Raw genomic sequence first — 26,213 nt, forward strand, 5'->3', positions numbered from 1 at the left:
CCACAGACGACCGGCGCTACAGAACCACCTCTGAGATGGTAGTCACATGGAAATGAGAACATCCGGGGCCAACCAAGGCCGACTTGGTGTGGAACCGGTCTAGTATAAAAGTGGCATAAGATCTCGGAGTGCTCATTGAGTGAATACCGACAGGCCTTCCCATCTTGTCTCCCTCTGTTTGGTCATTGTTTTTCATGTCTATTGTATAGTTTAAGCCTGTTAAGTCTAAAATTTTGTTTCTATACACTTGTGCATGTGTAATGACAATACATTTCATTAGGAATCTGATTACACCGTTTTATCAGCCCAAAAAAGTTAATTTGGGGTTGCGTAACCCTTTAATCATTGGTTGATAGTAGGGATGGTCAATACCACTTTTTTCAGACTGATACGTAACTCAATTGTGTTTAGTCACGATACCAAATATCAATACCACTGCTACATAAAATTAAAAATAATTTCAAAGAAAGACTTATATATTCCAATATAGTATTTTCCTTAAAAAAGAATTGAAATTACTGACAATTTTCTATTTCTCTTATTTCTAATTTCTAGTTCCTGATTGTAAAACGGCTACATGAGGGTGGTCGATATTCGTATCGGCACCGATACTAATACCTGGTATCGGTACTCGTCCATCCCTAGTTAATAGTATCCAATTAGTCTTCAAAAACTGCAAATGATTAATTCATCATGACTTCATCTTTTGCTAATGCATTTACGAATTAACTACCCTAAAAATTTGGAAATTATTCCATTCAGTTCTTTTTTTATGCTCTTGTTGAACTACATTACATTGTTTATATTGCCTTTTGTTAGTGATTTTTGCCTCTCAATATTTCTCTCTTTTTTGTTCTTTATGCTTATTTTACAGAGGCATTTGACAACATACCAGCTGTGAAAAAAAACATTGAGAAAGTTACAGTTCAAACGAGCAAGCTCCTGCAAAATGTCAGGCCCGACTGCAATCATTTAGAGGTTAGTGACATGCAAGATCTTAGATTTAGAAACAAATTGTTTAATGTTAACATGAAACATGACAAATTGTCTCTGGTCATTTTTAATTGCTTACAAAAAACGAAACAGAGCCTTTTCTAGTAATATCAATTACTTTGATGTATCTCATTTCAAAGACCACCAAGTTATTGTAGGTGAGCCATGACAGCTAGTGGCCGCACATTTTTGTGGAATTCTTTTTACTTCCAATTATTTATGTACAATAATTAATGTTGCTTCAGTTCATCATTTGCATTCATTCATGCAGTGCTCTCTTCAGGTGGTGTTTTAGCACACATGGTGATGAACTATGGCCCAAAATCAGATAACATATTGTAACAATTATAGACCAGTCACCCTTAAAAAAATGTTGTTCTCTTCCTTTCCTTCCTTAACATTTCACTCTTGAAAATGTGCATTTAGTCAACCTTGGTGGAGTGAGATGTCTTCGTTCTCCCCCTTTCGCCTAAACCAGAGACAATACAAAAGAGGTTACACTCTTTTGAAGTCAACCACAGACCATCTCCCCAAGATGTGAATGTTTGTTTGTCACCAGCCAGAACCACGAGTTTATAGCATCAGTATTTTATCAGAAAGCATAATTTTCACCCCTGCTGACATCCCAGACTGGCAGTCTGCAAACTCTTATCAAAGTCTTAAAACACCATGGGCCAAAAGGTCCGTTGGAATCCTGGTTAGTACATTCCAGCCTTCTTGGAGGTTACACGTGACCAGAGTGCCTCCAAGTGGTCATGATCGGAATCGCCCTCACATGAAACACCTATACTCCACAAAGTAATCTTACACATTTCACATAAGAAATTCATCACATACAAGTGAACAGACGCACAACTGAATGTTTCATGTCGTGTTGTTATGTCTTTAAAAAGGAATGTCATATGTATTTCAACAGGAATGATGATTGTAAACCCAGAGATTATTTAGTTACTTCGGAAAGAACAAAATGATCTCATGATGCGTTATTAGTTATGTGTAACGATAACATGTTTTGCTTAGAAGAACTTGACTTGCCAGCCTGACCAAATTAAATTCTTAATTATTAATTCTTTAATAATTTGGAGTTCAAAAGTCTCTGACTTGGGTTAAGCCAAAAGAGGGATGGCGCCCGCACCCCCTTGTGACGGACACGCCCCGCAACTTTAAAACAGCCGGCGCGAACCTCGTTCAGTGCTCTTGTTTCCAACCCTCTCGTTCCTGCTTCACCTTTTTCAACTTATTCACCTTGTCTGGCACAGAACTGACAAAAGTGCTCCCCGGTGCCGTGCCACATTTTTTCAACCACATGGCATCCCTGTTCCCTGAATGACCAAGTGTCTCGGACTTGGCAATCGCACCGAACCGCCGCCGTGCTTCGAACCGCCACCGTGCTTCAAACCCCCGGCGCGCGCACCCCCTGCCAGACGGACACTCTGCTCTTCCTTTTTCCTTTTTGTTTTTCGTCCCACCTCGGTGGCGCAAAGTCGCCAACACATTTTTCTGGGACCCCGTGTGTCACCCAGCGACCACAGTTTGGACTCTGGCAGCACGCACTCTCCGTGCGTCAACCCGTACTTGCTCCATCCTCCGAGCGTCCCGTCGCAGCGTGAGCTTCTTCAACGGCTGGTCTCCCTCTGGACACAGGCACACAGCGGATCTCAGCCTCAGCAGCTGGATTTGGGCAGCTGACACGCGGACCTCCTCGCGCGCATAGAGTACAAGTCCGGCTGAAGCCCTGACCTCGCCTGAAACTGCCATCCACCTTGAGCCGAGCTCCACCGCCCCTCATCTGCCGGGAGCCCCGTGCTGCGTCGCACCTCATCTAACGGTGGAATCTTTTTTTTTTCCTTGCCTTTTTGGGAGCATTTTTTTCTTCAATCGACCTTCCCTCCACTATCTCGATTTAACTTACTCCAGTAAGTTGTAAGTCTCAGCCAATTTGACATATCGCTGGTGCAACTTCCATTTCAAATATCTCACAGATTTTAGCAAGTCAAACCTTTCCTTTCTACCTTGTTAAATTGTTCCTTTCTTAATTCCATTGGCTTCATTTTTATTCCTTTTCTTTTCACCGTATGATAATTAGGTAGGCAGGGTTTTGATTCTGTATGTGTAACCGTAGTGAATAAATGTTTTTCTAAATTTAGTTCAGTCTCAATCGTGCTTGTGTCCGAGTGGATTAGTAATTATTTTATTAATACAAAGAACCACGAACATTGAATGTTGCGATTTAAGATTATGGATAAATAAATGAGGATTTGGATTTTATTTGTTTTTCCAAAACTGAAATTAAACAGAACGTGGTGCCCCTATAGGCGATTGAGGCAATTTCGACTTCCTCAAGCGACAATCAAATTACTAATTCGTCCAAAAAGACAACATTGCTTATCGCTACAGAATGGTGCCCCGTGTGAGGCTTTTATTCAAAAGATGTCCACTCGAACATACATGATTTAGGCTTTTGAAAGCCTTCTACGCAGCATGTTTATCATTAGTATTTGCAGTGTAGTGTAAGGAATATTTCCCGTCACCCTCAATTTTTCGATTTTATGTGCCCTTTTAAACATTTCCTCCTGGGGAATGTGTGTACGTGTCTTAACTCTGTTTTCTCAGTTTAAAAAGGACTCTTTGAGTTTCCCTCCAGCAGGGACTGGATTTCGTTTATAACCCCCAGGAAACGCATATCACAGCTCCGACAGACCTGAAAGCCTGTCTGATAAGCAGTCCCCAGACCATCTTTTATGGTCTGGTCTATCCACAGGAATTAGCCATTTGTTTTTTTTGGAAACAATGCCCCTTGGAAGTTGTATGGTACAACAGTGCCCTCCAGCGGTCACTATTGGTTGTCCTAAAGAATCCTGCCACTCCTAATTAATCTGAAGTCTACATAATTTGGGATATACACGGACTCTATGTACTGGACTGACATCAATTGACTCCTGTTGTTTATCTTTGTACACAACCTGTATGTCTATCTTAAATGAATGATGTGTATAATTTATGTAGCCACCTAAGTTTAGCTAATTAGTAAACTTAGCGGATTCAGTAACTTTATGAATGAAATGTTTGAAATGTGTTCAGAATGATAAATGAAGCATCTGGCTTGTCAATTCTGATAAAAAAAAAAGATCAAATACTATCCCAAAAGCTTGGTTTCAGTCGACGGAAGTAGCGGGACTACGGCCCTATGGTACACAGTTTAAAAGCCAGCGCGCGAAGGAGCTTCTTCCTCTTTCCTGCAACTCTTCCCCTCTCCTTTGCCCTATGAACTGCTCAAGGACTCTCTCTTTCCTGCAACTCTTCCCCCCTCTCTCCACCTCACGTCTGGCCCCATGAACTTTTCCTGATCATCACGAGAAACGTGGTCGCTGAGGGTGACCACGTGGCTTCTTCCTTTGAGCCCCGGACTTGAGCCACAACGCGCGTCCCAAAGCACGCATCAAGCAAGGACTCGCAAACACCCTGCGCATCCCCAAGGCGCGTGTGTCTGTCCAGCCGTGAACCCGAGGCGCCCACACCACTTCCGCGACCTTCACGCCGTGCGTGCATCACCGACCAGCAGCCAGAGACTCCCGGGCAGCATTCCAGCTTAAAGAGCGCCAGCCAAGGACTTAGCCGCGCGTGGACCTCGCCACCAACCGGAGACCTGGTGCAGCATTCCAGCATTCCAGCATTCCAGCATTCCAGCATTCCAGCATTCCACCGAGGATCGACGCTCGAGTCTCTCTCTCCCGTGCGACTGAACTACTTCTGTGCGACCGAACCAGTCCGTAAGCTGCGCTAGCATTGCAATCTGACCATATACTACTGGTGCAACGCTTTTCTTCAAACATAAAAGGATGGACAGGTCCAAACGCTTGACAGATCAAAACGCTTCCATCTTTATCCCCATCTACCTTTTTTTTTATCTGAGTTAAGTTGCATGTTTTCTTTTTATCTTTGATTTGCATTTTTATTCTGTTTCATTAATAGGTTAGGCTCTGACTGATATATGTGATTTTACTAAATACATTTTTTGTCTAGAAATTAAATTTCTGCCGAATCATTTGTGTTTACGGAGTGGATTAGTAATTCTCTTATGAAAGCAAATAACTCTATGATTAACTAAAGTAGCAACTTCAGATTATGAATACTTGATAATAGGATATTTATCGTTTATTTTGTTCCTACAAACAAGCAAAGTCAACGTGGTGCCCCAGAGGTTGCTGAGGAAATTACAACTCCCTTCAGTACCGTCTAAATTAAAAGCCATTACGTCAACCCAAATAATCGCTACAGTAGAGTTCTTTTAATACCATAGAACTGCATTGGTTCACCCCTTTTAGCTTTTCACGAAGCGTCTGTTTAGCCGCTATCTTGCGTGTTGTAACATTTTAGGAGCAGCTAGTGTGGAACGAGAGTGTAGCAGGATTGATTGAGAAAAGTAGAGCCAGTTACTATTGGAAGAATAGTGAGTTGTATGTAAATAGGACGTGATAGAACTCGAGTTTGCAACTTGTAAATTTCAGCAGCCCGCACCTAACGTATAGGAGAAGTTGTGAGTCGCGAGTGTGCTTTCTCGAAGCCGCCGACTCCAAATTAGCTCACTGAGAGCGGGTTAAGACAGGGAAGCTAAGACGTAGCTGCATACCTGTACCGTGTACGCATTTCCATGAGGTGGTAGTCCTTGTGAAGTTTGAGATGTGTGTTTCGTGGGGGCATGGAATTGAGTACCTCTCCCTTTTGTCTCTTTAGCGAGCCGTGCCTCAAGGCGGCCCCGCTGAGGTGTGAAGCCTCGTGGGTTGACAGGCTGTCAAGTGTTGGCTGCGACACGAGCAACATCGAGCTTCGATCTGCACGTCATTGCCTGTCAATCAAACCACTGCTGCTGTTTACTGCCGGTGGCCGCTCCGCGGTTTAAGATATGCTAAGTGCTAACCTACTACACATTGCTTTGTAAATTGAACACTGTGTTGAGCCCCCCGAGTGGCGTTAGCTACCATGGGTCTCGCAGGATAATAGTGATTATCCGCGTCCTTTTAAACACACTCGTAGGCTTAATTGACTGCTTGTGTTTAATTATCACATTAATAATCAACCGCGTTCTTGCCTTCTAAGCTTTTCTAGTCTAGGGGTTTAGTGACAGCACCACGGCTGTACAAACAAACACTGGGGCCAAACCAATTAACAGGATTACTTACACTGCTGTGATTTTTTCCCGCTATTGTTTAATCCAGTTTATACTAGTTCTACTGTTAACTGACGGTATCCTTGCCTTAACACTTTGCTGTCTGTCTGTTTTTTTATGTGTGTTTTGGTTAGTTTGCTAGTCACTTATTTTCAATTATTTCATTATTTTCCCATTTTCATTTTTCTGTTGTCTCAGTCAATAGGGTGTGAGTTCTAAAAGCTACTATTAGGGAAGCAGCTTGAATATTTTTTGAACAGTTTTACCTGTTTTCAGCCCTGAAACCCACCCATAAGGGACATGTACTGTATTGACACACCAATCATTTCATTTGACCAAGGTTATTAATCAATTTTAATTGTATTTCCCTTTCCTGCTTTTGTTTATTTAATTACATTTTAATTTCAACTTTTAACTTGACTTTCAAAAAAAAAAAGTTTTTGTCAATAAACATTTTTTTTTTTTTTTTTTTGCGTTTGACCCAGCTTATGGGTTAGTCTCTGTAACACTAGTTAACTGTTGTTGCCCCTTTCCCATTTAGTAGAGCTACTCTTTGCCGAGTGAACCAAGTTCAGTTTGAACCATTTTTTTCCCTCTTCCTCCTTCTGTCTTTTTTTTTCTTTTTGCTTTGTTTGTTGTTTGCAGCCCCACTGCAAAGCTTCTCTTTTACTTGTGTGTCTATTTCCCTTCTGACAGTTTGAGCACAGTGTGTATTGTTGACGATTGTACTGGATAGTGGAGTAGTTAGGTAGCGTACGCTAACTAACTAACTAAATGCTAGTAAAAGTCTAATCGTCTAAAAAAACAACTAAGTGTTAACATGGCCACACCACGAGAAACTCCTACCCCTGTGATAGCTTGGAAACCCAGCTAGTTCAGAAGCTGACTAAAGATGTCTTACATGAGTACGCTGACTCTATTAAGAATGCGGATGTTGACACACTTAACAATAACCTTGGACAGCTCATGAGTGACGCTGAAACGAAAGCCCCGAAGGATAAATCACTTATCCGAATGCTCGGATGTCTGACATTGAACCTTGTGGCGCAGGTGAAGTTAAGCGATATCGAGGAGTGCGAGGTGAAACACTAACTTGAAGTGGCACGACAACAAAACCGTGACACAACGGCACAGCTGACATCCGCCAATGACCGATTGAATGTTGTTGAGACCCAGCTGGTTTATGTACGGGCACAGTTTGACGACGCCAAGGCCCGCGTAGATGCGTTGCAGGCTGGAAACTTGGACAGCGACGCCGATGAACTTGATTCTGACGATGACTCTCCTCAAAAGATTAACAAATTGACCCAAGCCCTCCCGTCCTCCGAGGACACAAATGGACAACAAGAAAGACTGCTGAAAACCGCAGCTGATGAAATTCACAAATTAAAATCAGAGGTGACTGATTTGACTGAACAACTATCAAAAGACCAACTTCGACAAGCCAAAGCAAATTACGTGCTGTTTAGGTCGTTGCTAGCTCAGTCAACCGACGAAGTAAAGCGCCTCCAAGTACAAGTACAAACCTTGATGCCGAAGTGGACAGCTCGTATGACCTGCGAACAAAATTAGCATTGACTGAAGCCGAGGTTAACCGCCTCAGACAATGCCAGCAGGAATTACGAGGCAGAGTTGGCTCAAATTAAACATGAGTTGCAGCTCGTGCGGCAGTTAAATGAGGTTTCACGAGGAGCATCCCTTCCAGGAACTCCACCCCCATACAGACGTCCTGAGCCCAGAGTTACAGCACCACAGCTGAAACTGCCACCTGTGTCCGGAGACGCCTGGAGGACGCCATCTGTGACCACCGCCAATTTAGGCCTGGCACAAGCCAGTGGTCGCGTCACCACGAGGCTTGAAACCATCAGGTGCTAACAGTTTCCAACGTGGACCCATGTCGACTCCCCTGTTGGAGAGACTCATGGGCGTGGTCTGGAAAGATTTGAACAAGCTGGCTCAAAAATAACGCCAGGTTCGAACCGAAACCAGGGGGGTCCCATAACACATCAGAATACCTTGAAGACATCGACTATCATCTCCAGAGGTTCCCAACAGCAACCGGGGAGGATAAGTTGTACCTGATTAAAATGACGTCCAGACTGCTGGAACGGCAGCCTGCTGATGTGTTGTCTGATCCCTTGGCTCTGCACCAGGCCATGGCACGTGAATTTGATGGCTCTCCTGAGTTGACAGACATGGAAGTCGCCATGTCCGTCAAACAGGGAAAGCAGGAGTCCCCTTAGGTTTTTTATAGTCGTCTTCGCGATGCCCACTTTGGGAATTGTAACGAACCCAATAAGGAGGAGGACCAGTGTTTCAAAACCCGAAACCTCCAACAAAACCTCAACCACTACTTGGGATTGGCTTTCTGCCCTCAGACACTGACTAGCTCGCATTTGCGCGACCTAGCAGCTAGGGGCTATGCAAAATTGAAAGTTTCAACCCCCAAGACAACCGACGCCGGAATATATCAAGTGGACTTGGGTCCCCCGTTGGAACTTGAAGGAGCTTGCTCCCATGTTCCGAGGGAAGACCAGTCTAATTCAAAAAGGTTGAACGAGTCCCGCGGCCCACGAAACCGCAAGCCGCGTTTCAAAAGCGACAGCCCGCGTGATGAGCAGTCAGACAAAGAGAGCCTAATTCGCGTTACAATCCAAAACATGATAAAACCCAACACGCGACAGCAACCAACTCCTGCCGTGAGTCTCGGAACCGCCAAGCCAATTCCGAGACCGAACACAGCGCAGTTGTACAGCGTACTGAAGGCACTCTTGAAATTGTTGAAAGACTCGTCAAAAGACCCACCTTTATGACTGACTGACAGACGGACGCCCACTGACTTGACCCACCCGCAGAGGTCACGAGCCAAAACTTGCTTACCTTGTAACCTCTGCCGACGCGTCGCCCAGACCCTGACCGGTCTCAGCTCTGCACCATGACTCGGGCGCAGCCACTCTACGGGAAAGCAGGCGCCTCCATGGGGAACTGGGACACGACACATGCCAAGGCAGGACCTCTCACGTCCCCTCTGAAGGACCGGCTGAGAAGCCACAACACCTTCCTTTGTGACCTTGGCCCGCCACCGCCTGACGCATGGTATGCCCCGCACCTCATCGGAGGTGTCCAGGTGCAAGGCACGTTCGTCTTTGACCCTGTCCTCGCCTTGTAGGCTGACAAGTAAGCCATTTCTGCAGGTTTTGTCTGACGACTTCAGATCACGAGATCACGACCCAAACATTGTTTTCGTCTTGTCGTTTTCCGTTAAACACGCAACCTCCTCGAACAATTACCGCAGTGGGCATGTGCGCCTTAAACCTTCAGTGGAATCAGTGCTCACTGACACACTACTTCCTGGTTGTCCCGGACACGCCCCACACCCTCTTTGTGGGTGCAGATCTTTACTTGTTCGCCTTGCTGTCCAGGTAGACACCATCAACAATGTGCTGTGGTGCCTCACCAACTCGGAACCTCTTGCGTGTGTTCCCAGTCAAACATGAAGTCTGGACAGACCATCCCAGACGCTTGCGAAGTCTTGAACGAAGACGAAGTGATCGCCCCTATGAACACAATTAACATTCCGATCCGCTTAGTGGAGTGGGCGAACCAGGTCTTGAATCTGCGTTCTCCCAACCCCCACCGGAATTCATGAACCTGTCACTGTTTTGGGATGCCACTCCCATTGTGGATGCCTTCCTCACCACTTTGATCTTGGTTCACAATCCTATGTCTCACGACGTTCGCATACCAAAAGCGGGTGACCCGCCTGGGTCTGCTCATCTGTTCCAACTTCCACAACTTCACTCTAGCGGTTCTAGGACACAGTCCACCTAACTTGTTCTTGACTGAAGACGCAGACTGCCGAAGACTCATCAGGCCATCTCAACTTGTCACAGTCAACCCTGCCCGTCCCACAAATGATGAAGACATCGTCCGAGTGGACCTAGGGGCAGACCAACAACTGGTGATTTACGCATTGCCCCCAACGCTCTTCAGCTCCTCCTCTAAAAACCCAGAGACACCTCAACCAACCGCGGCCCAGAATGGGGGACCTCCAACCGTACCCTATCTCGTTACTTTTCTTAACAACCAACGCATTCGAGACGGCGTCGTGACGAACGTGCACATTGCCGCCTGGCTTATGGCGCTACAAAGTTACGACGTTCGGGTCCGGTAGGTGAAAAACTCAAAGTTACCGCTGGGTACCGATCTAGCGATTTGCCAAAACTGTTTGTCGACCTAATCGACCTCGCCAAGAGATGTTGCCGCCCTGCTGACGCCGGAGTTCACGCGTCACCGCTATTTTGAAGAACATGTCTGCAAGACATGCCTACAGCTTACGTGGATTGCTGCTCTTACCACCAAACCCAGCTGCAGGCTGGGTGGGCATAGCTTGGGCCAATGACACACCGTGCAAACCACTGCAATTTCAGTTGGGCCCCCACTCTTCTCACTATGCGGAAATCGCTGGCATCCTGATTACATTTAAATTGCCGATTGAACGCGATGTCGCGGTACTGGTTGTCTGCACCGACTCAAAGTATGCCCGCCTCGCCTTCACCTGTCACCTACCGGCGTGGCGTCGGAAGGCGGGAAAAACCCCCCGTTAAACATTGAACTCATTGAAACATGCAACTACTTGGTTTCATCCAATGATATGCACGTCTATTGGAAAAAGGTCCGGGGACACTCAAAAGTTCCAGGACCTGACAAACATTTTAACGACCTGACGGACACGTTAGCCAAGCAAGGGGCCCTCACCGGGACTCCTTATACATTCTAACACTCTTGGCTTCCTTCCCAACCCGCCCTGGAAGTCTACGTTCTCACGCATCGCCGCGCTGCGTCCGCCGCTGCTTCCCGCGACACTTTTGCACAGGCCACTTCGGGACCTGTGCCGTTAGTACCGCCCGTTAGGACCTCCGACTTGGTCGTCCAACAAGCCAGCGACCCTGCGATTTTCAAAATCGTTCAACACCTGTTCGACCCTGTCGCCAATCCCATCTTGCCCGACGCATTGGGACACAACAGTGACTTGAAGGACTTGCTCTCCATGTTGCAAAGACTGCCTCTGGTTCAGGGCCTTCTGGTTTATGACTCGGCATCTTCACACGCCCTGCGGTTGGTGGTCCCACAGAGCCAAAGGGAGGTCCTGCTAACATACGCCCACGACGCCTTATGCAGGCCATCGCGGATTCAAGACCACGTCACTGCGCTACAGCAGGTGGCGTACTGGCCCCGCATGCATAACGATGTGGCAACCTACGTTAAAGGATGCCTGCTTTGCTGCCAGTTTCGGCCAGCGAAGCTGAGTCACCGAGCACCACTCCAAGGAGTCACCTTCCCATGGTCGAATCTTCAAATTGATTGGGTGGGACCCCTGGTCAGATCGGTGAGAGGGAACAAATACTTTCTCACAGTAGTTTGCGCGTTTACCAAGTGGGTAGAATGTCTGCCTACTCCAAACGACAACGCGCACACCACCGCTTGCCTGCTGATGAATCGCGTGTTCTCCCGTTTTGGGTTACCCTCGCCGGTCAACTCGGACAAAGGAACTTCACAGCCTAGGTAATGCTACAACTTTGGCAAATGCTTGAAATCAAGGCCCAGTCGCACATTAGCCATCACCCGCAGTCATCGGGGAAGGTAGAGCGGACTAATCGCACCGTGGTAAATTTGCTGAATGATGCACCTTTCAAAGTAACAAACAGTTTGTCACCACCGCACCACCAACACACGTCACTACGCGGCATTAGTGGACTGTTCTGCAACACAGTTGTTTTGCCCCAAGTGGAATTCAGGATCCCCACTTTACTTCCCTGTCCTGTAAGATTTATACAAGAAAAGTTAGACATTGCAACACGAGTGGAGAAAATTGGCTTATCTTTTGTAGCCTTAGTTATGGGATACACCTTATTCCAGTAAATAAAAATTTGATTAGGTGTTATCTTCGTCATTATCTCTGAAAAACAAGCGTAAGAAGTGCCGGAATTACTCGTAGTAGTGGTCTTGGGCCCATGCATCTAACAGATCTATACTTATGCGCCCTAGCAGTGGTTTCCATTAACAAAAGCCAATTGTTGCTAAATTGAGTAACCCCAGTAACAGCCAAGAATTTATCATCGGCAGTAACCTTATTTTTGAGTTTAATCAGGATTTTGGATGGTTTAGGTTTTGTGATGCTATTTTTGGATTTAGGAGCTTGGACCGCCTCCACAGGGTATTTTAGAACAGACGACACACAAACCCTGATAGTGTGAAATGTATGTGGGCACAAATCCAGCTCCTCACATGCCCCATTACCGCAGTCCCAATTGGTGGCGTTAACAGTCAATTCAATGCCTATAGCAACAATTCTCAATTTAATCTGGGGCCTAAGAATTTTAGCAAATTTCCCTTTGTCCTTACCGGACCAGTCCTGTCCTGTCTCTGCTACCAGACCCTTTCACTGTCTAATCCTGGACGTCAAAAACCAGACATAGCCTCGACCATAACTTTGTGCGCCATATGCATGACGACTCACTACAAAGGCAGTTATCTCCCGGAATGCAAACCATGGTTATCATTTCAGCGTGAATATCTGTTCTCATACAAGAAGTAGAATTTTCCTTAAAACCCACATCACTTTTCTTCAGTCCATACTCAGTTTTAATACCATTGTTTACCCACGGTAATACCATGGCCCGTCTATTATGGAAAAGTGTGTTATTTTGTTTTTTATTACTTTGTACACTTGTTGCTGTTTCATTAGATGGAATGTTTTTAAATTCAAATGAGTTATATACACACAATCCCAGCAAAAGCATTGCAGATGTAGCACCAAAAGCTATATAGCAAGTAACAATATTTCTCACCCAAAAGGAAATAGCCATGTCAACCGAGAGCCCCTAAACAGGTCAGGTGTCTTTGAATGCTTCACAGACTTTCAGTATTTTCAGGAACTATAATCCTGCTCCCACCGATCCATTAGACTTTGCTCACCTTTCCTTTTTGTACAGCTCGGTTGAGATGACCTTTTTACAATGTGTAAGATGTATCCACATTTTCCTTTCTGCAATTTTTATTGCCGTTAGTGTAGTTAGTAGAAGCTGGTGAGGACCTTCCCACTTCGGAGAATGCCAATGCTTCTTTTTTTATACTCCGTATCAGAACCCAATCTCCCGGAGCAACCAGCTCATCCTGTTGAACAGAGGCACCATCGACTTCTGTTAATTTCAGTTTGTCTCTTTTTTCAAAGTTTTTTTCTCATATAATCAGCTAAATTAGCTTCATCATCTATTTCCCACTGTATGTAGAAAAGAGACAGTCGATATGATCTGCCAAAAAGTACCTCATAGGGTGTTAACCCTGAGTTACTTGTAATATTTGTGTAATTTAACAAGGTCTACACATTGGGTCCACGGTGGTTTAGTTTCTTCCATGCATTTATTTAATCTATTTTTAATTGTAGCTTTCATTCGCTCTACCAATCCTGCGCTTTGTGGATGATACGAACAGTGATGTTTCATGGCAATATGGAACATTTGTCCTATTTTATCAATAATTGTATTCACAAAATGTGTTCCATTGTCACTATAAATAGTTTCTGGTATACCATATCTTGGAATAATGTCTTTAGACAATGCTTTAGCTACTGTCAATGCATCAGGTTGCTTTATTGGAAATATCTCTACCCATTTTGAAAATGCATCTATAATAACTAGACAATAATGTTTTCCTTCGCTTTTACTAAAATCCATATGAATTTGTTGAAGAAGATAAGTAGCCTGAGGAAACTGTCCCCGTTTAGGACGAACATTTCCTTGAGAATTATGTTTAGCACAAATCCTCCAGCTTCTACAAAAATCTTTTGAAAACAAGTTAAAGCCATAAACTGTAAAATGTTGATTAATCCTTGACATCATCTCTCCCGTCAAGACATGGGAAGGACCATGGCTCGATATAACAACCCACTTAAAGATTTTTTGGTAAAATAGGTTTATTATCTGTGCTGAAATAAATTCCATCTCGTAAAGTCGCACCTTTATTTAGCCATGATTTTTGTTCAAGCTTTGCTGTTGCATTTCAATAAGGACGTTGTTTTGTAAAATGCCACTTTTGAGTATACAATCAGCTGCTCCTAGAAAGGGTAGTTTAGCCGCATCTTTAGCTGCTCTGTCCACAAACGCGTTTCCTAAGGTAATTTCATCAGTTCCCGTGGTATGAGCTACGCATTTACATACAGCCACCTTTTGTGGCAATTGAACAGCATTTAATAAATCTGTTAAAAGCTCAGCGTGTGTAACAGGTTTTCCTGTCGATGTTATCATCTCACCCCTATTTTTCCAGTATTGTGCAAAAACATGGCAAGTAGCAAACGCATATTAAGAATCCGTATAAATAGTAACTGACTTTCCTCTCAGCAATTTGCAGGCTCCAGTCAAAGCAACAAGTTCCGCAGCCTGTGCGGAAAAATGCGAAGGAAGTGGTTCCGCTTTTAGCACTTTTTGTGATGAAACTACAGCAAACCCTGTTTGTTTTTTTCCGAATTCATTTCTTTGTGATGAGTCATCTACAAAAAGGACAATCCATCTTGTAATGGATGATCCATCAAATCCAATCTACATTTTGTTGATTGTTCAACTAGCTCCTGACAATCATGATATTCCCCTTCTTCAGGAAGATGCATTAGTGTAGCGGGATTCAACACTGTGCATCTTTCCAGTGTAAGGTGTGGTTGCGACAACAAAACAGCCATACATGACAGATGTCTTGCTGGCGTTAGAAAAAACATTGTTTGTCTGCAACAATAGCGCTGCAACGGCATGCGGAACTTTCAAAATAAGAGAATGAAATAACACTATTTGTGCACTACTTTCTACCGCAAGGGAGGCTGCTACAACAGCTCTAACACATTTGGGCAATGCACAAGCTATAATAGAAAAATAGGCAATTGGCCTCATTTTGTCACCATATTTTTGTGCCAACACAGAAGTCATGTAACTTCCTTTACAATCAACCATTTGAATAAAAGGTTTTGAATAATCTGGCAAAGCTAAAGCCACGCTAGACACTAATACTTGTTTTATATCGCAAAAGCTTTTTCAGCGTCAGACGTCCACTGCAACGGTGACAACATTTTTAGGTTATCTTCACACATAATTTTAGCAAGGGGAGCCGTTATTTTAGCATAATTAGGAATCCATGCTCTGCAATAATTAGTAAGTCCTAAAAAAGACATCATCTGCTTTTTTGTCTGTGGTTTTGGAGCTTGTAGGATAGCTGTCTTTCTATCCTGTAAAATTGTGCGGCCTCCCCTATTCAAATTTTGTCCCAGATATTTTACTTCCTTCTTCCACAGCTGTAACTTATTCTTACTAACTTTATGTCTGTCTTTAGCCAAGTTACATAAAAGTGCTATAGTATATAATTTACAAGTTTCTATATCAGGCGACGCAAGCAACACATCATCTACACAGAGAAGAACTTGACTTCCCCCAGGCGGCTCAAATGTAGACATGCTAGCCGCCATAACTTGGGAATAAATTGTTGGACTCTCACCCTTGGGGTAACCTAGTAAATTTATACTTTTTCCCCTTCAAATGTAAATCCAAACCAATATTGACTATCTTTGTCCACGGGGTCAGAGGAAAATGCATTACTAATGTCGACCACTGTAAGGCTTTTGCGTCTGGTCGCAATGAATTTAATAATATATGGGGAACAGGAACACAAGGTGTTCGCTGAATTACAGCAGCATTAACTGCTTGGAGGTTCTGGACCATTCTCCAGCCCACCAAAGGCGGGGCCTTCTTTACAGGGAAAATAGGCGTATTACAGGGAGAGTCCGGACATTCAATTATTACCCCCGCATCTATCAAGGATTTAATTACTGGTTTAATTCCCTCCATCGCATCAGTTTTTAATGGATACTGTCTCAAACAAGGCCGATACTCGTTTTTTGGTCTAATTTGCACTGGACGTGCAGATTTAATAAATCCTACATCTGCTGGCCCTGTTGACCACAAACATTGTGGGACCCCCTCTAAAAGCACGTCTTGATCCTCCGTTAGGAGATATAAGTCGGCATCTTGTCAAGTTTGTTAGAGGTGGCGTCCCGCGCTCACTTGCACTTTCCCAAAAAGTGGCACTCTTGTCATTTGCATAAATTCGCTAAACTCCACAGCACCAGCAAGTGATGCCTTTATGGGTTACAGAGAAACCGCAACCTCTACTTGCATAACCCCCTCTTTCTCTGTCTCGACCCCGGCCTCGATTAAACCCTCGGCCCTTATCTTGAAAACAAATTTGTGTTCCCCCCATATCCACGACAAATGTACTGTATCTGCCTTTTTCTTTTTAGACTGTAGAACCCGTTCAGCATGCAATGCCTGATTTATATATTGTTCCAGTAACCCAGTGGCCTTATCCACCCAATGTTTATCAATCCACTGACGAATGGTGTGGTGGGAATATGCGTGAAGTGCATTTTTTAATTGTTCCCCATACGCTTCCTGCGGTATGATCCTCAGAAATGCCGCTGTTTGCCTTAAAACAAGCAGTCCTCCTAACCTTGTAATCTTCAAATGGTTAATTTTCCTTTTGTGTCGCCCTCCCAATAGCCGTATAATTAGCTCTTTGTTTGAAATTTTCCTTTGTACATTCCATCAACCCATAAACTTCATTTCGTAGTTCAACACCGTCATGTTCTAAAATATCACGGCCACGTTTGGGTTCCCAGCTGCCCTTAATGCTATGCCAGTCACCTTTTAAAGCTCTCATCCAGACTTGCTGGACTTCCACACCATTTAGGTGGTACGACTTTCTTATGTCTTCCATTTGTTGTAAAAATTCAATGACATCAGTTTTATGAAATGTAATGCCTTCTACGGCCTTTTTTTTTTATATCTTCCTGTGTCCAAGTTCTGTGGACCAAAATACTAGGAGATTTGTCATTAATATTAGGATTTGCTACCTCGATCATAGGAAAGGCATTTTCTAACTGCTCCTCAGGTGAGGAAAAGTTTCCTCTGATTGGGGATAAAATATTATTTCCCCAATTTTTTAAAAACATAACCCTTTTTAGGCTTTCTCCTACCCTTGTCTCCATTTTGCGGCTCTCATATTGAGGTGGAGGTGAGGGCGTTCGGGAAGCGATATTTGACTTTTAGTAGGGGTATCCGGGGACAGCGCTCCCAATTTTGTATTTTGTCGAAGCCCTGCAACCTGTGTTTCGTAATCTTCACTTCTATGAAACATAACTATTCTCCCTTCCTCGGGCTCGTCCCCTTTTGTCGATTCTTTTTGTATTGAGACTTGTTTGTTTTTGTCGCTTCTTCTCTTTTCCGCAATTACCATCCAAAATTCAGTATCCTCAAGCCCATCTTTGGCCATTTTCTTGTTTTATTCTTATTTTATCCTGCAGGTTTACTATCTTTTGTGTGTTAAGCTGGCCAGCGAAGTCATATTTTGTTATCCATAGATTAAGGTATTTTATTTTCGAGGGACATTGGCTTTCCACAAATTTCTCATCTTTACATGTTAATTTTTCTTTTGGATCTTTTTTGTCGACATTTTTGCTGTTTGTTTTCCCCATTTTGGAGCCAGTGGTTCACTTGCTGTGACTATACTGGCTTTGTACCTGAACAGGGTGACAGTTACTTTCTGTCTGAGGTAATTCTCAAGCTTCTACCACAAGTGGCGGAGAATTCTTGCCTCTGCTTCCTCAGACAGCTGTCACAAAAGTAGCCTGTTCCAATGAGGTAGCGAACCTCCACTCACACTTTGCACAGACAATCAGTTGTTTTATACGGAGTTTAAACACGTGTAGGACATTGTTGCCCTTTTTCACAGTTTTATAGACTTACTCTGTCTCGTTACTTGATAGGGACAAGTATTGTCAAGATTTTCAAACACGGCATAGACCTCACTGCCTATCCTTTTAGTCGTAGAGGAGTCCGCCCCCGTAACAGTTTTATAGACCACTCTGTCTTCGCGGAATTTAACTACGTACCCCCCCCCCCCCAAAAAAGATATATATTTTAATTGGCGCGCATTTCACCCATTCATAAATATATGAGTGAAATACTCACCAGCCGTGTCTTTGCTCCATTGGATTTGCGTCAACCCTCAGCCTCCAGATGCGGAGTCGAGGTCCAGTTCCCAAAAAGTGTCTTGCTGCTGAGGCCTCAGTCTTATCTGGTTGTCGACCCCGCCTCCGGGAGCTTCAGGTATCTTGCAATCCAGGCTCGAAAGACCAATTAAATGTCAGGTTCATCCGTAGACATTTGTAGAAATTACCGCTCAACAAAAGGAAGCAAAGACACCAAAGGTTTTGTTGTCAGCAAGCGAACAAAGAACCGAGACGCAATCATGCCCCCTGTCCTCCCGTTCTCCTTGTTTTTTATTGAACACAGCAAAAGCCTTTCCCAACCCATACAAAGTGTGACTAATCAAAAACAGAAAGGTGTTTACATCAATCATATGTTATTATTATTGGGCTTACGGCCATACTACCCTGAGAACGCCCGATCCAGTCCAATCATATGTTATTCTAAGGCAAGGCATTTATGCTTAGTCATTTGTTTTGCCCAGTTATCAACCCTTGGCAGCCGTCGTCGTGCGTCAGCCGTGCACCAGTCGTGGATCTGATAAGCGTCTCCTGGGCCTCAACTGCGTCTGTCCAAGGCGATCTTCATCCCACACTTTACTGCAAACAACTTTTCACTACAGACTTTCTGAATATGTTTGGGAAAAGGCACAATGCACAAATTCCCACAACAAACAGCATAAATAAGTTTTAGTAAATGTATAATAAATATATATAATTTTCCTAACAATTTGGCACCTGAAATTCATCAGACCGAAATTGAAGTGACTTCCTTGACCACGACCAACTAGAATTTGACCCCCCGCGCCTTCCCTCTCTGTCGTGGTCTACAGCCATTATTGCCCTGATAGACTTAGTTATCCTCGGATATCTCCTAACCTTTGGTATGGTCTACTTACTCTACAGGAAGGTGCACAGGCTTAGCAACCAGCTACTAGAATGTAGCACTAACAGACCTAAGATTTTTCATCGTAAACAACTACATCCGGTGGAGGGTCAATCAGGACCACCCGTTGAAGAGATTCTCCTCGACCTCCAAGTGCCTGAGACAGCCTCCCGGTCTTCATAAGAGAGTTATGCCCCATAGTAAAGTACCGAGTTTTGGATTTAAGAAGGCGAAAGTCCTTCTTCGCTTCTCTTCTCTCTTTTCCTTTTAGTGAACTACTCGTTTCCCTAGTTACTCACGATTTGATACTAGCTATTTAGCCTTAGGACAAGTTTTCCTCTTTTCGTTTTGTTTTGGAACCTCGCGTTTTGTGCCTTTTTCAGGCCCGTGCCTGTTGTGAGACTCAAGTCCCTTATTTAGCCAACACTGTACCTAGTTAGGCACACACAGTTAAATGAACACACATATATGCACACTGAAACACAGCCCCTGCATACACATAACCCTGCAGATGGTAGGGAAAAGTTGCACCAGTGGTATGTCTTGGTTGTTGCAGTGGAGCGTGACTGGGACTACTGCCATCTGAACGTGGCCGAAACCCTGCCACGGATCATTTGACCCCGTCAACCTGGATTTCCTGAAGACTCATCCCTCTTGATGAAGGGGGGATCTGTAACAATTATAGACCAGTCACCCTAAAAAAAACGTTGTTCACTTCATGGCATGGCATCAAAGTATTTTATCAGAAAGCATCATTTTCTCCCCTACTGACATCCCAGACTGGCAGTCTGCAAACTTATCAAAGTCTTAAAACAACATGGGCCAAAAGTTCCGTTGGAATCCTGGTTAGTACATTCCAGCCTTCTTGGTGGTTACATGTGACCGGAGTGCCTCCAAGTGGTCACGATTGGAACTGCCCTCACATGAAACACCTATACTCCACAAAGTATTCTTACACATTTCACATAAGAAATTCATCACATACAAGTGAACTGAATGTTTCACGCCATGTTGTTATGTCTTTAAAAAGGAATGTCATATTTATTTCAACAGGAATGATGATTGTAAACCCAGAGATTATTTAGTTACTCCGGAAAGAACAAAATGATCTCATGATGCGTTATTAGTTGATATGTGTAACGATAACATGTTTTGCTTGGAAGAACTTGACTTGCCAGCCTGACTAAATTTAATTCTTAATTAATTGTTTAATATAATTTGGAATTTAAATATCTCGGACTTGGGTTGAGCCAAAAGAGGGACGGCGCCCGCACCCCCTTGTGACGGACACACCCCGCAACTTTAAAACAGTCTGCGCTAACCTCGTTCAGTGCTGTTTCCGGCCCTCTCGTTCCTGCTTCACCTTTTTCAACTTTTCACCTCATTTGGCCCAGAACTGACAAAAGGACTCCCCGGTGCCGTGCCACATTTTTCAACCACGTGGCATCTCTGTTCCCTGAACGACCAAGTGTCTCGGACACCGAACCGCTGCCATGCTCCAAACCCCCAGTGCGCTTACCCCCGCCAGACGGACTTTCTGCTCTTCTTTTTTCCTTTTTGTCCCTTTTTGTGTTTCGTCCCACTTCGGTGGCACAAAGTCGCCGACGAATTTTTCTGTGACCCCGTGTGTCACCCAGCGACCACAGTTTGAACTCTGGCAGCGCACACTCCCCGTGTGTCAACCCGTACCTGCTCCATCCTCCCAGCATCCCGATGCGGCGCGAGCTGGTTCAACGGCTGGTCTCCCTCAGCACGCAGGCACGCAGTGGATCTCAGCCTCAGCAGCTGGATTTGGGCAACGCGGACCTCCTCGTACGGCGAGAGTACAACTCCGGCTGAAGCTCCGACCTTGCCTGAAAGCGCAATCCACCTTGAGCCGAGCTGCACCGGCCTTCATCTGCCGGGAGCCCCGAGCTGCGTCGCACCTACCTCATCTAACTGGAATATTAAAAAAAACAAAAAAAAACATTTCCTTTTCTTTTTGGGAGCATTTTTTTCTTCAATCTACCTTCCCTCCACTAGCTCGATTCAACTTACTCCAGTAAGTTGCACGTCTCATAGCCGATTTGACATATCGCTGGTGCAACTTCCATTTCAAACATCTCACAGATTTGGCAAGTCAAACATTTCCTTTCTACCTTAAATTGTTCCTTTCTAATTTCTATTAGCTTCTTATTTTATTCCTTTTCTTTTCACCGTATTATAGTTAGGTAGGCAGTGTTTTGATTCTGTATGTGTAAAATTAGTAAATAAATGCATGCTTTTCTTAATTTAGTTCAGTCAGATTAGTATTTTAATACAAAGAACCATGAACATTGAATGTGGCGACTTCAGATTATGAATAAATAAAGGGGGATTTGGATTTTATTCGTCGTGTTTCTCCAAAACTGAAAGTAAACGGAACGTGGTGCCCCTATAGGCGATTGAGGGAATTACGACTTCCTCAAGCGCCGATCAATTATGAGTCCAAGTCATATGACTCGAGTCCACACCTCTGTTTGGCACACACCCACCGGTCCACCTTTTTAAAAAGGGGGACCATAAACCTGGTCTGCCAATCCCGATGTCCATGCAATGTTGTAGAGGCGAGTCAACCAGGTCAGCCCCAGTTTTTCTCGTCACAATCAAATTTTGAACATGTTCAACAAAAACGGTTTGTGACTGTTAAAACTGTTTGTGAATGTCTTTGTAACCTTGAACAAACCCTGACGGAAAAAACATGTGCATACTTGGTTGGTTTGGTTTATGGTTTTATTGAACATATGAACATAAAGAAAACACATTACAACGTTCAAAATATAAGTTGAAATAAAAAAAGAAAAACAAGAATAGGAAGAAAGAAAAGTGTTTATATGTTCAACTAGGGTAGGAGGAAGTTAAAAATGTATCTAGTCCTACCCCTTATTCGTTTTATGTTGATAAAATGATCAGGTTAATGTATTTTAGCAAAAGGAAATGTATAAACCTAGTCATATATACAAGTGCACTTTAACATACACACATTTGCCAGCGACATATGTACATGAAATTCATAGGCATATACCATAATACATTTATAAATCATATCCTCATACTCACATATACAATTTTCATTACACTCATACCGATACATCTAAAGAAATTACAGCATATGTACAATTTAAACAGCTCATGTCTGATGTATTTTTTTTTAACTTTGCTTTTAAACATTTTTTTTTTTTATTCAGCAAGTGACTGACATCTTAACAGGTCAGTTCCAAAATTATTCCACAAATTGACACCTTTTACTGAAACACACCTTTGGTTAATATTTGTTCTTGTTTTATTTTTTTTGTAGTATGGCTCTTTTTTGCAGTTTGAAAACAGGATCAATATTTGTTTTATGTGTTTCCCCAGATTTCCATACAATAGGTCAGATATGGTGATAATAATGAACAATATAATGTGTATAATGATTTCTTATTCAGGACATCCTTAGTTTTAGAGAGTATCCCTATAATTGATGACATTTTCCTTTTGACATTATTCATCAATAACTACTCCAAGAAATGTATTTTCAAACAAGCTTTCTATTTAAATTGAATTTACCATAATTTTGACCTGTTGTGTGGTTTGTCTAGTACCAAAAAATATTAACTTTGTTTTATTTAAGTTAAGTGATATTTTTTTCATATCAAACAATTTTTTTAAATGTGTTTAATTCATACTCTACAGTTGTCAGAAGCTGCTTCAGGTTTTCTCTTGAACGGTAGAGAGTTGTGTCATTGGCGAATAAGACACTTTTGAATATTCTTTAGACACAACATATATCATTTATTCACAAAATAAATAATTTGGGGCCTAGCACAGACCCTTTTGATTGTATATTGCCAAAATGTAAGTACTGATATCTATTGTTGTGGAATTTTCAGCAGTTCGGCGAGATGAATGAAACAGTCCGGAAAAGAATTTGTCTTTTGAGTTTCTTTATATTTGAAGCTTCAAATATACACTTGCTCAGAGAGCAGTTTACAAGGTCGTGGTCTGTGAGAGCATGCATCAGAAAGAATTCCTAACTATGCTGCCTAGTTAGGAATTTGGGAGGAGAAGGGAGGATCAGCTTAGGCAGGAAGGGAAACAGTCTGTTCTGAGCAAGCATATCAGTTCAAGGTTTACTTTGGTATTGCTTTCTTTCCAAGGAATGAAACGCCCTTTGATAAAGAAAATACAGGTGTCCACAATACAGTAGGCTATAAACTTACAGTATGTTAATATGTACTGAATAATTGTTTTTCATAACACTATTATCCAAATAACTTTTCATCCATTTATATACCAAACCTCTTATGCCTTATCTTTCTAATTTATTTATTAGTATAGAATGATCTATAAGTATCAAATGCTTTTTTTAATCTATAAAACTTCCAACAGTTGTTCCAATTGTTTCTATTATCTATGTTAGTAGATATTGTTTCTACGAGTTCCATGGTCCGTTTTTCACGAAACCCATATTGATTTTCACCTAAAAGCTTATGTTTTTCAATGAAATTGTCCAATCTATATAAAAAATATATTTTCTAGAATTGTTGAGTACTGTGGAAGGTGGTTTTATTTTATTTTATCAAAATAGTCTTGGAAGATTGCAAAGGCCAGAAGATTTATATCATTAATAAGAAGTCCACTTTCTATTTTATGGTCAATTTTATTTATGAATATGTTATCTATTAGTGTAGCTGTATCAATTGTTATTTTGTTAGGTTTCATAATTACAGGGAATAAATTAATACTATACATTGTATTTATAAAATCATTTTTTTTCTGATACCCGTTCGGATTTAACAAATCAATGTTAAAATCACCACACATTATTTGTGCTTACTCTGTCCTGGCCGGGGTCAACAGCTCCCCTCTTTGGTGGAGGTTTTCATGCATGCCAGATCCACCACACCAGTATCTACCGAAATTCAAACACAATCTGCTTCTTTCTTTGGTCGTTGAATCGTTGGAGGCTGATGTCTGTGGATCTCATTCTGCTTAATCTATCCTTCCTTCCTTTTCTCAGTCTTTCCTTTGGTCTTTTGCGGTGTCCCTAATTTGTTGGAATTTCGATGTTTCTGGGGTTGGTGAAAGATTCTGGTTGCTAACCCGGTGGGTAGTAGGTGATGTCTGGTCAGTGCTGGATTTCACTTTTCTTTATTTTCTTTGATCCTTCCTCGGGTCTCCTGACAACTTCACGACTCTAGCGGGATTCGGAAGTATTCGGTTTAGGTGAACGGTATGGGATTTTTAATAGGTTATAGATGAATTAATGAGCACACACTCACATGCACACACACCTGCAGACGCACTTACACACATACAAAAAAAGAGAGAAAGAGCAATGATGATGACATTTCGAATCGGTAAGATTACCGAATGAACAATACTGAGCCCTCTCAAGGGGGAAAAAAAAGAATAAAATCTAATGTCACAAACAACAAGTAATCGATACGATACAAGCTAAAGCTTGAACACAGGAGCGCTGATAAACATGAAACTTCACAAAGAAAAACACAAAGTGCAAATAAGACCTATTATTAGACTGTGTTCATTGTGTTTATATCCAATGGTGTGTTTCAGTTTCAGCACATTTATTTTAAGACATGATTGGTTTGTATTTTATCCTGCTCGAATTTCATTCATTTCTGACATTTTCCTTCCTTTAGGGTTGCATTGACTTTTTAATTGCCATGGAGATGGTCATTGGCCAGTTTCGGTCTCTCAAGACAAAGTTTGGTATTGCGGAGGCTGAGAATGAAGAGGAAAGAGAGAAACTAAGACAGTAAGTTATACAGGTGCTGGTCAAAAAATTTGAATAACGAGGAAAAGTCCATTTATTTCAATAATTTGTTTCAAAAAGTGAAACCTTGATGTTCTATTAGTTCACCACACACAAAGTGAAATATTTCAGGCCTTTATTTCAATTTTGATGATTACAGCAGAAATACACAAAATCCGGAGTTTCACGAAATTAGAATATTGTGACAAAGTTAATATTGAATATTGTAGGCTCCCTGTGTCTCAGTCTTGCCAGCTAGTTAATGCAAAACACAACTGCAAAGGGTTTCCTCAGCCTTTAAAAGGTCTGTATCACCGTACTTTAAGCACTTCCACTGTTAACCTAAGGCATATATGTGATTAAATATTACCTTTGGCACCATGGCGATGTAATTTCTTATGAAATATGAGTTATTTTGCTGGCTATTTTTCTAAGACGGCAGGTTTGGTAAAACGACAGTTATGTACGTTTGTAACTATGGTTCTATGAGTCCTGATTGACCGCCAGGTGGCGGTGCTGAACACCAAAAGTGCAGTCATGCGCGTGCAGACGAGAATACATACCAAAAGGACACGTAGTCCTCGTCGTCTGGGTGATCCATGCCGTGTGTATAAAAGGGCATGGAACTTGAAGACGATCCCTCAGAACCCACTCGTGCGAACACGAGGATTCCGAGGGACAAGCTACCCTGGCGGTCTGAACAGTAGCACTAATTCTATAGTCTTGGGCTTAAAAATGCCTACGACGCCACCTTGTTGCAGTGGAGCGATATGTGTGTCCCAATGATCCTAGGTTGTTGTTGTCTGGGGCTTTATGCCCCTCGCAGGGTCAACCATGGCAAGCAGGTCCTAGGTGAGAGACCAGATAAATCACAGTATGTAAACCCCCTATGATAAGAAACTGTTTGGACTAAGCTTTTCCGGGGCCTACCTCTGGTGGTGGGGCTCGTTGGCAAGTGCCTGGTGGCTGTGCCTACACCCATTGTGCCCGGCCAAACACAGCTTCTGAAGAGGCAATGTGGGTCACCCTGGCCATAGGCTCACCACCTCTGAGAGGGGCTAAGGAGTCTGGGTGGAGAGCCTGATGGCTGCTGAAGGAGTAACTGGCTCTATGGACGTGGAATGTTATCCACCCAGAGTTTCCTGAAATCTTTGCATGTTGTGAGGCTGCCCTCTTAAGCCCCTCTTCCACTGAGTTGCGAACGTTGCGATGTTGAAATCGGCAACATTCACAAATTTTGAGGTTGTCATCTGTGACATTACCGGCATATTGTGAAATAATTGTGACACATTTATACGATTTCCGA

General features: G+C 42.9%; 1 protein-coding gene across 1 annotated transcript in view; it reads left to right on the top strand.

Moving 5' to 3' along the window:
• The window catches only part of rab3gap1 (RAB3 GTPase activating protein subunit 1), a 125,814-nt gene that overhangs the window by 91,946 nt on the left and 7,655 nt on the right, over positions 1 to 26,213 (top strand). Inside the window, exons 21-22 of the mRNA XM_077580403.1 lie at positions 875 to 978; positions 24,795 to 24,910. Of these exons, the coding sequence (XP_077436529.1) occupies positions 875 to 978; positions 24,795 to 24,910 (220 nt within the window). The remainder of the gene's footprint in view (positions 1 to 874; positions 979 to 24,794; positions 24,911 to 26,213) is intronic.

This window comes from Vanacampus margaritifer, chromosome 11, assembly GCF_051991255.1.
Source record: "Vanacampus margaritifer isolate UIUO_Vmar chromosome 11, RoL_Vmar_1.0, whole genome shotgun sequence".
NCBI classification, from domain to species: Eukaryota; Metazoa; Chordata; class Actinopteri; order Syngnathiformes; family Syngnathidae; genus Vanacampus; species Vanacampus margaritifer.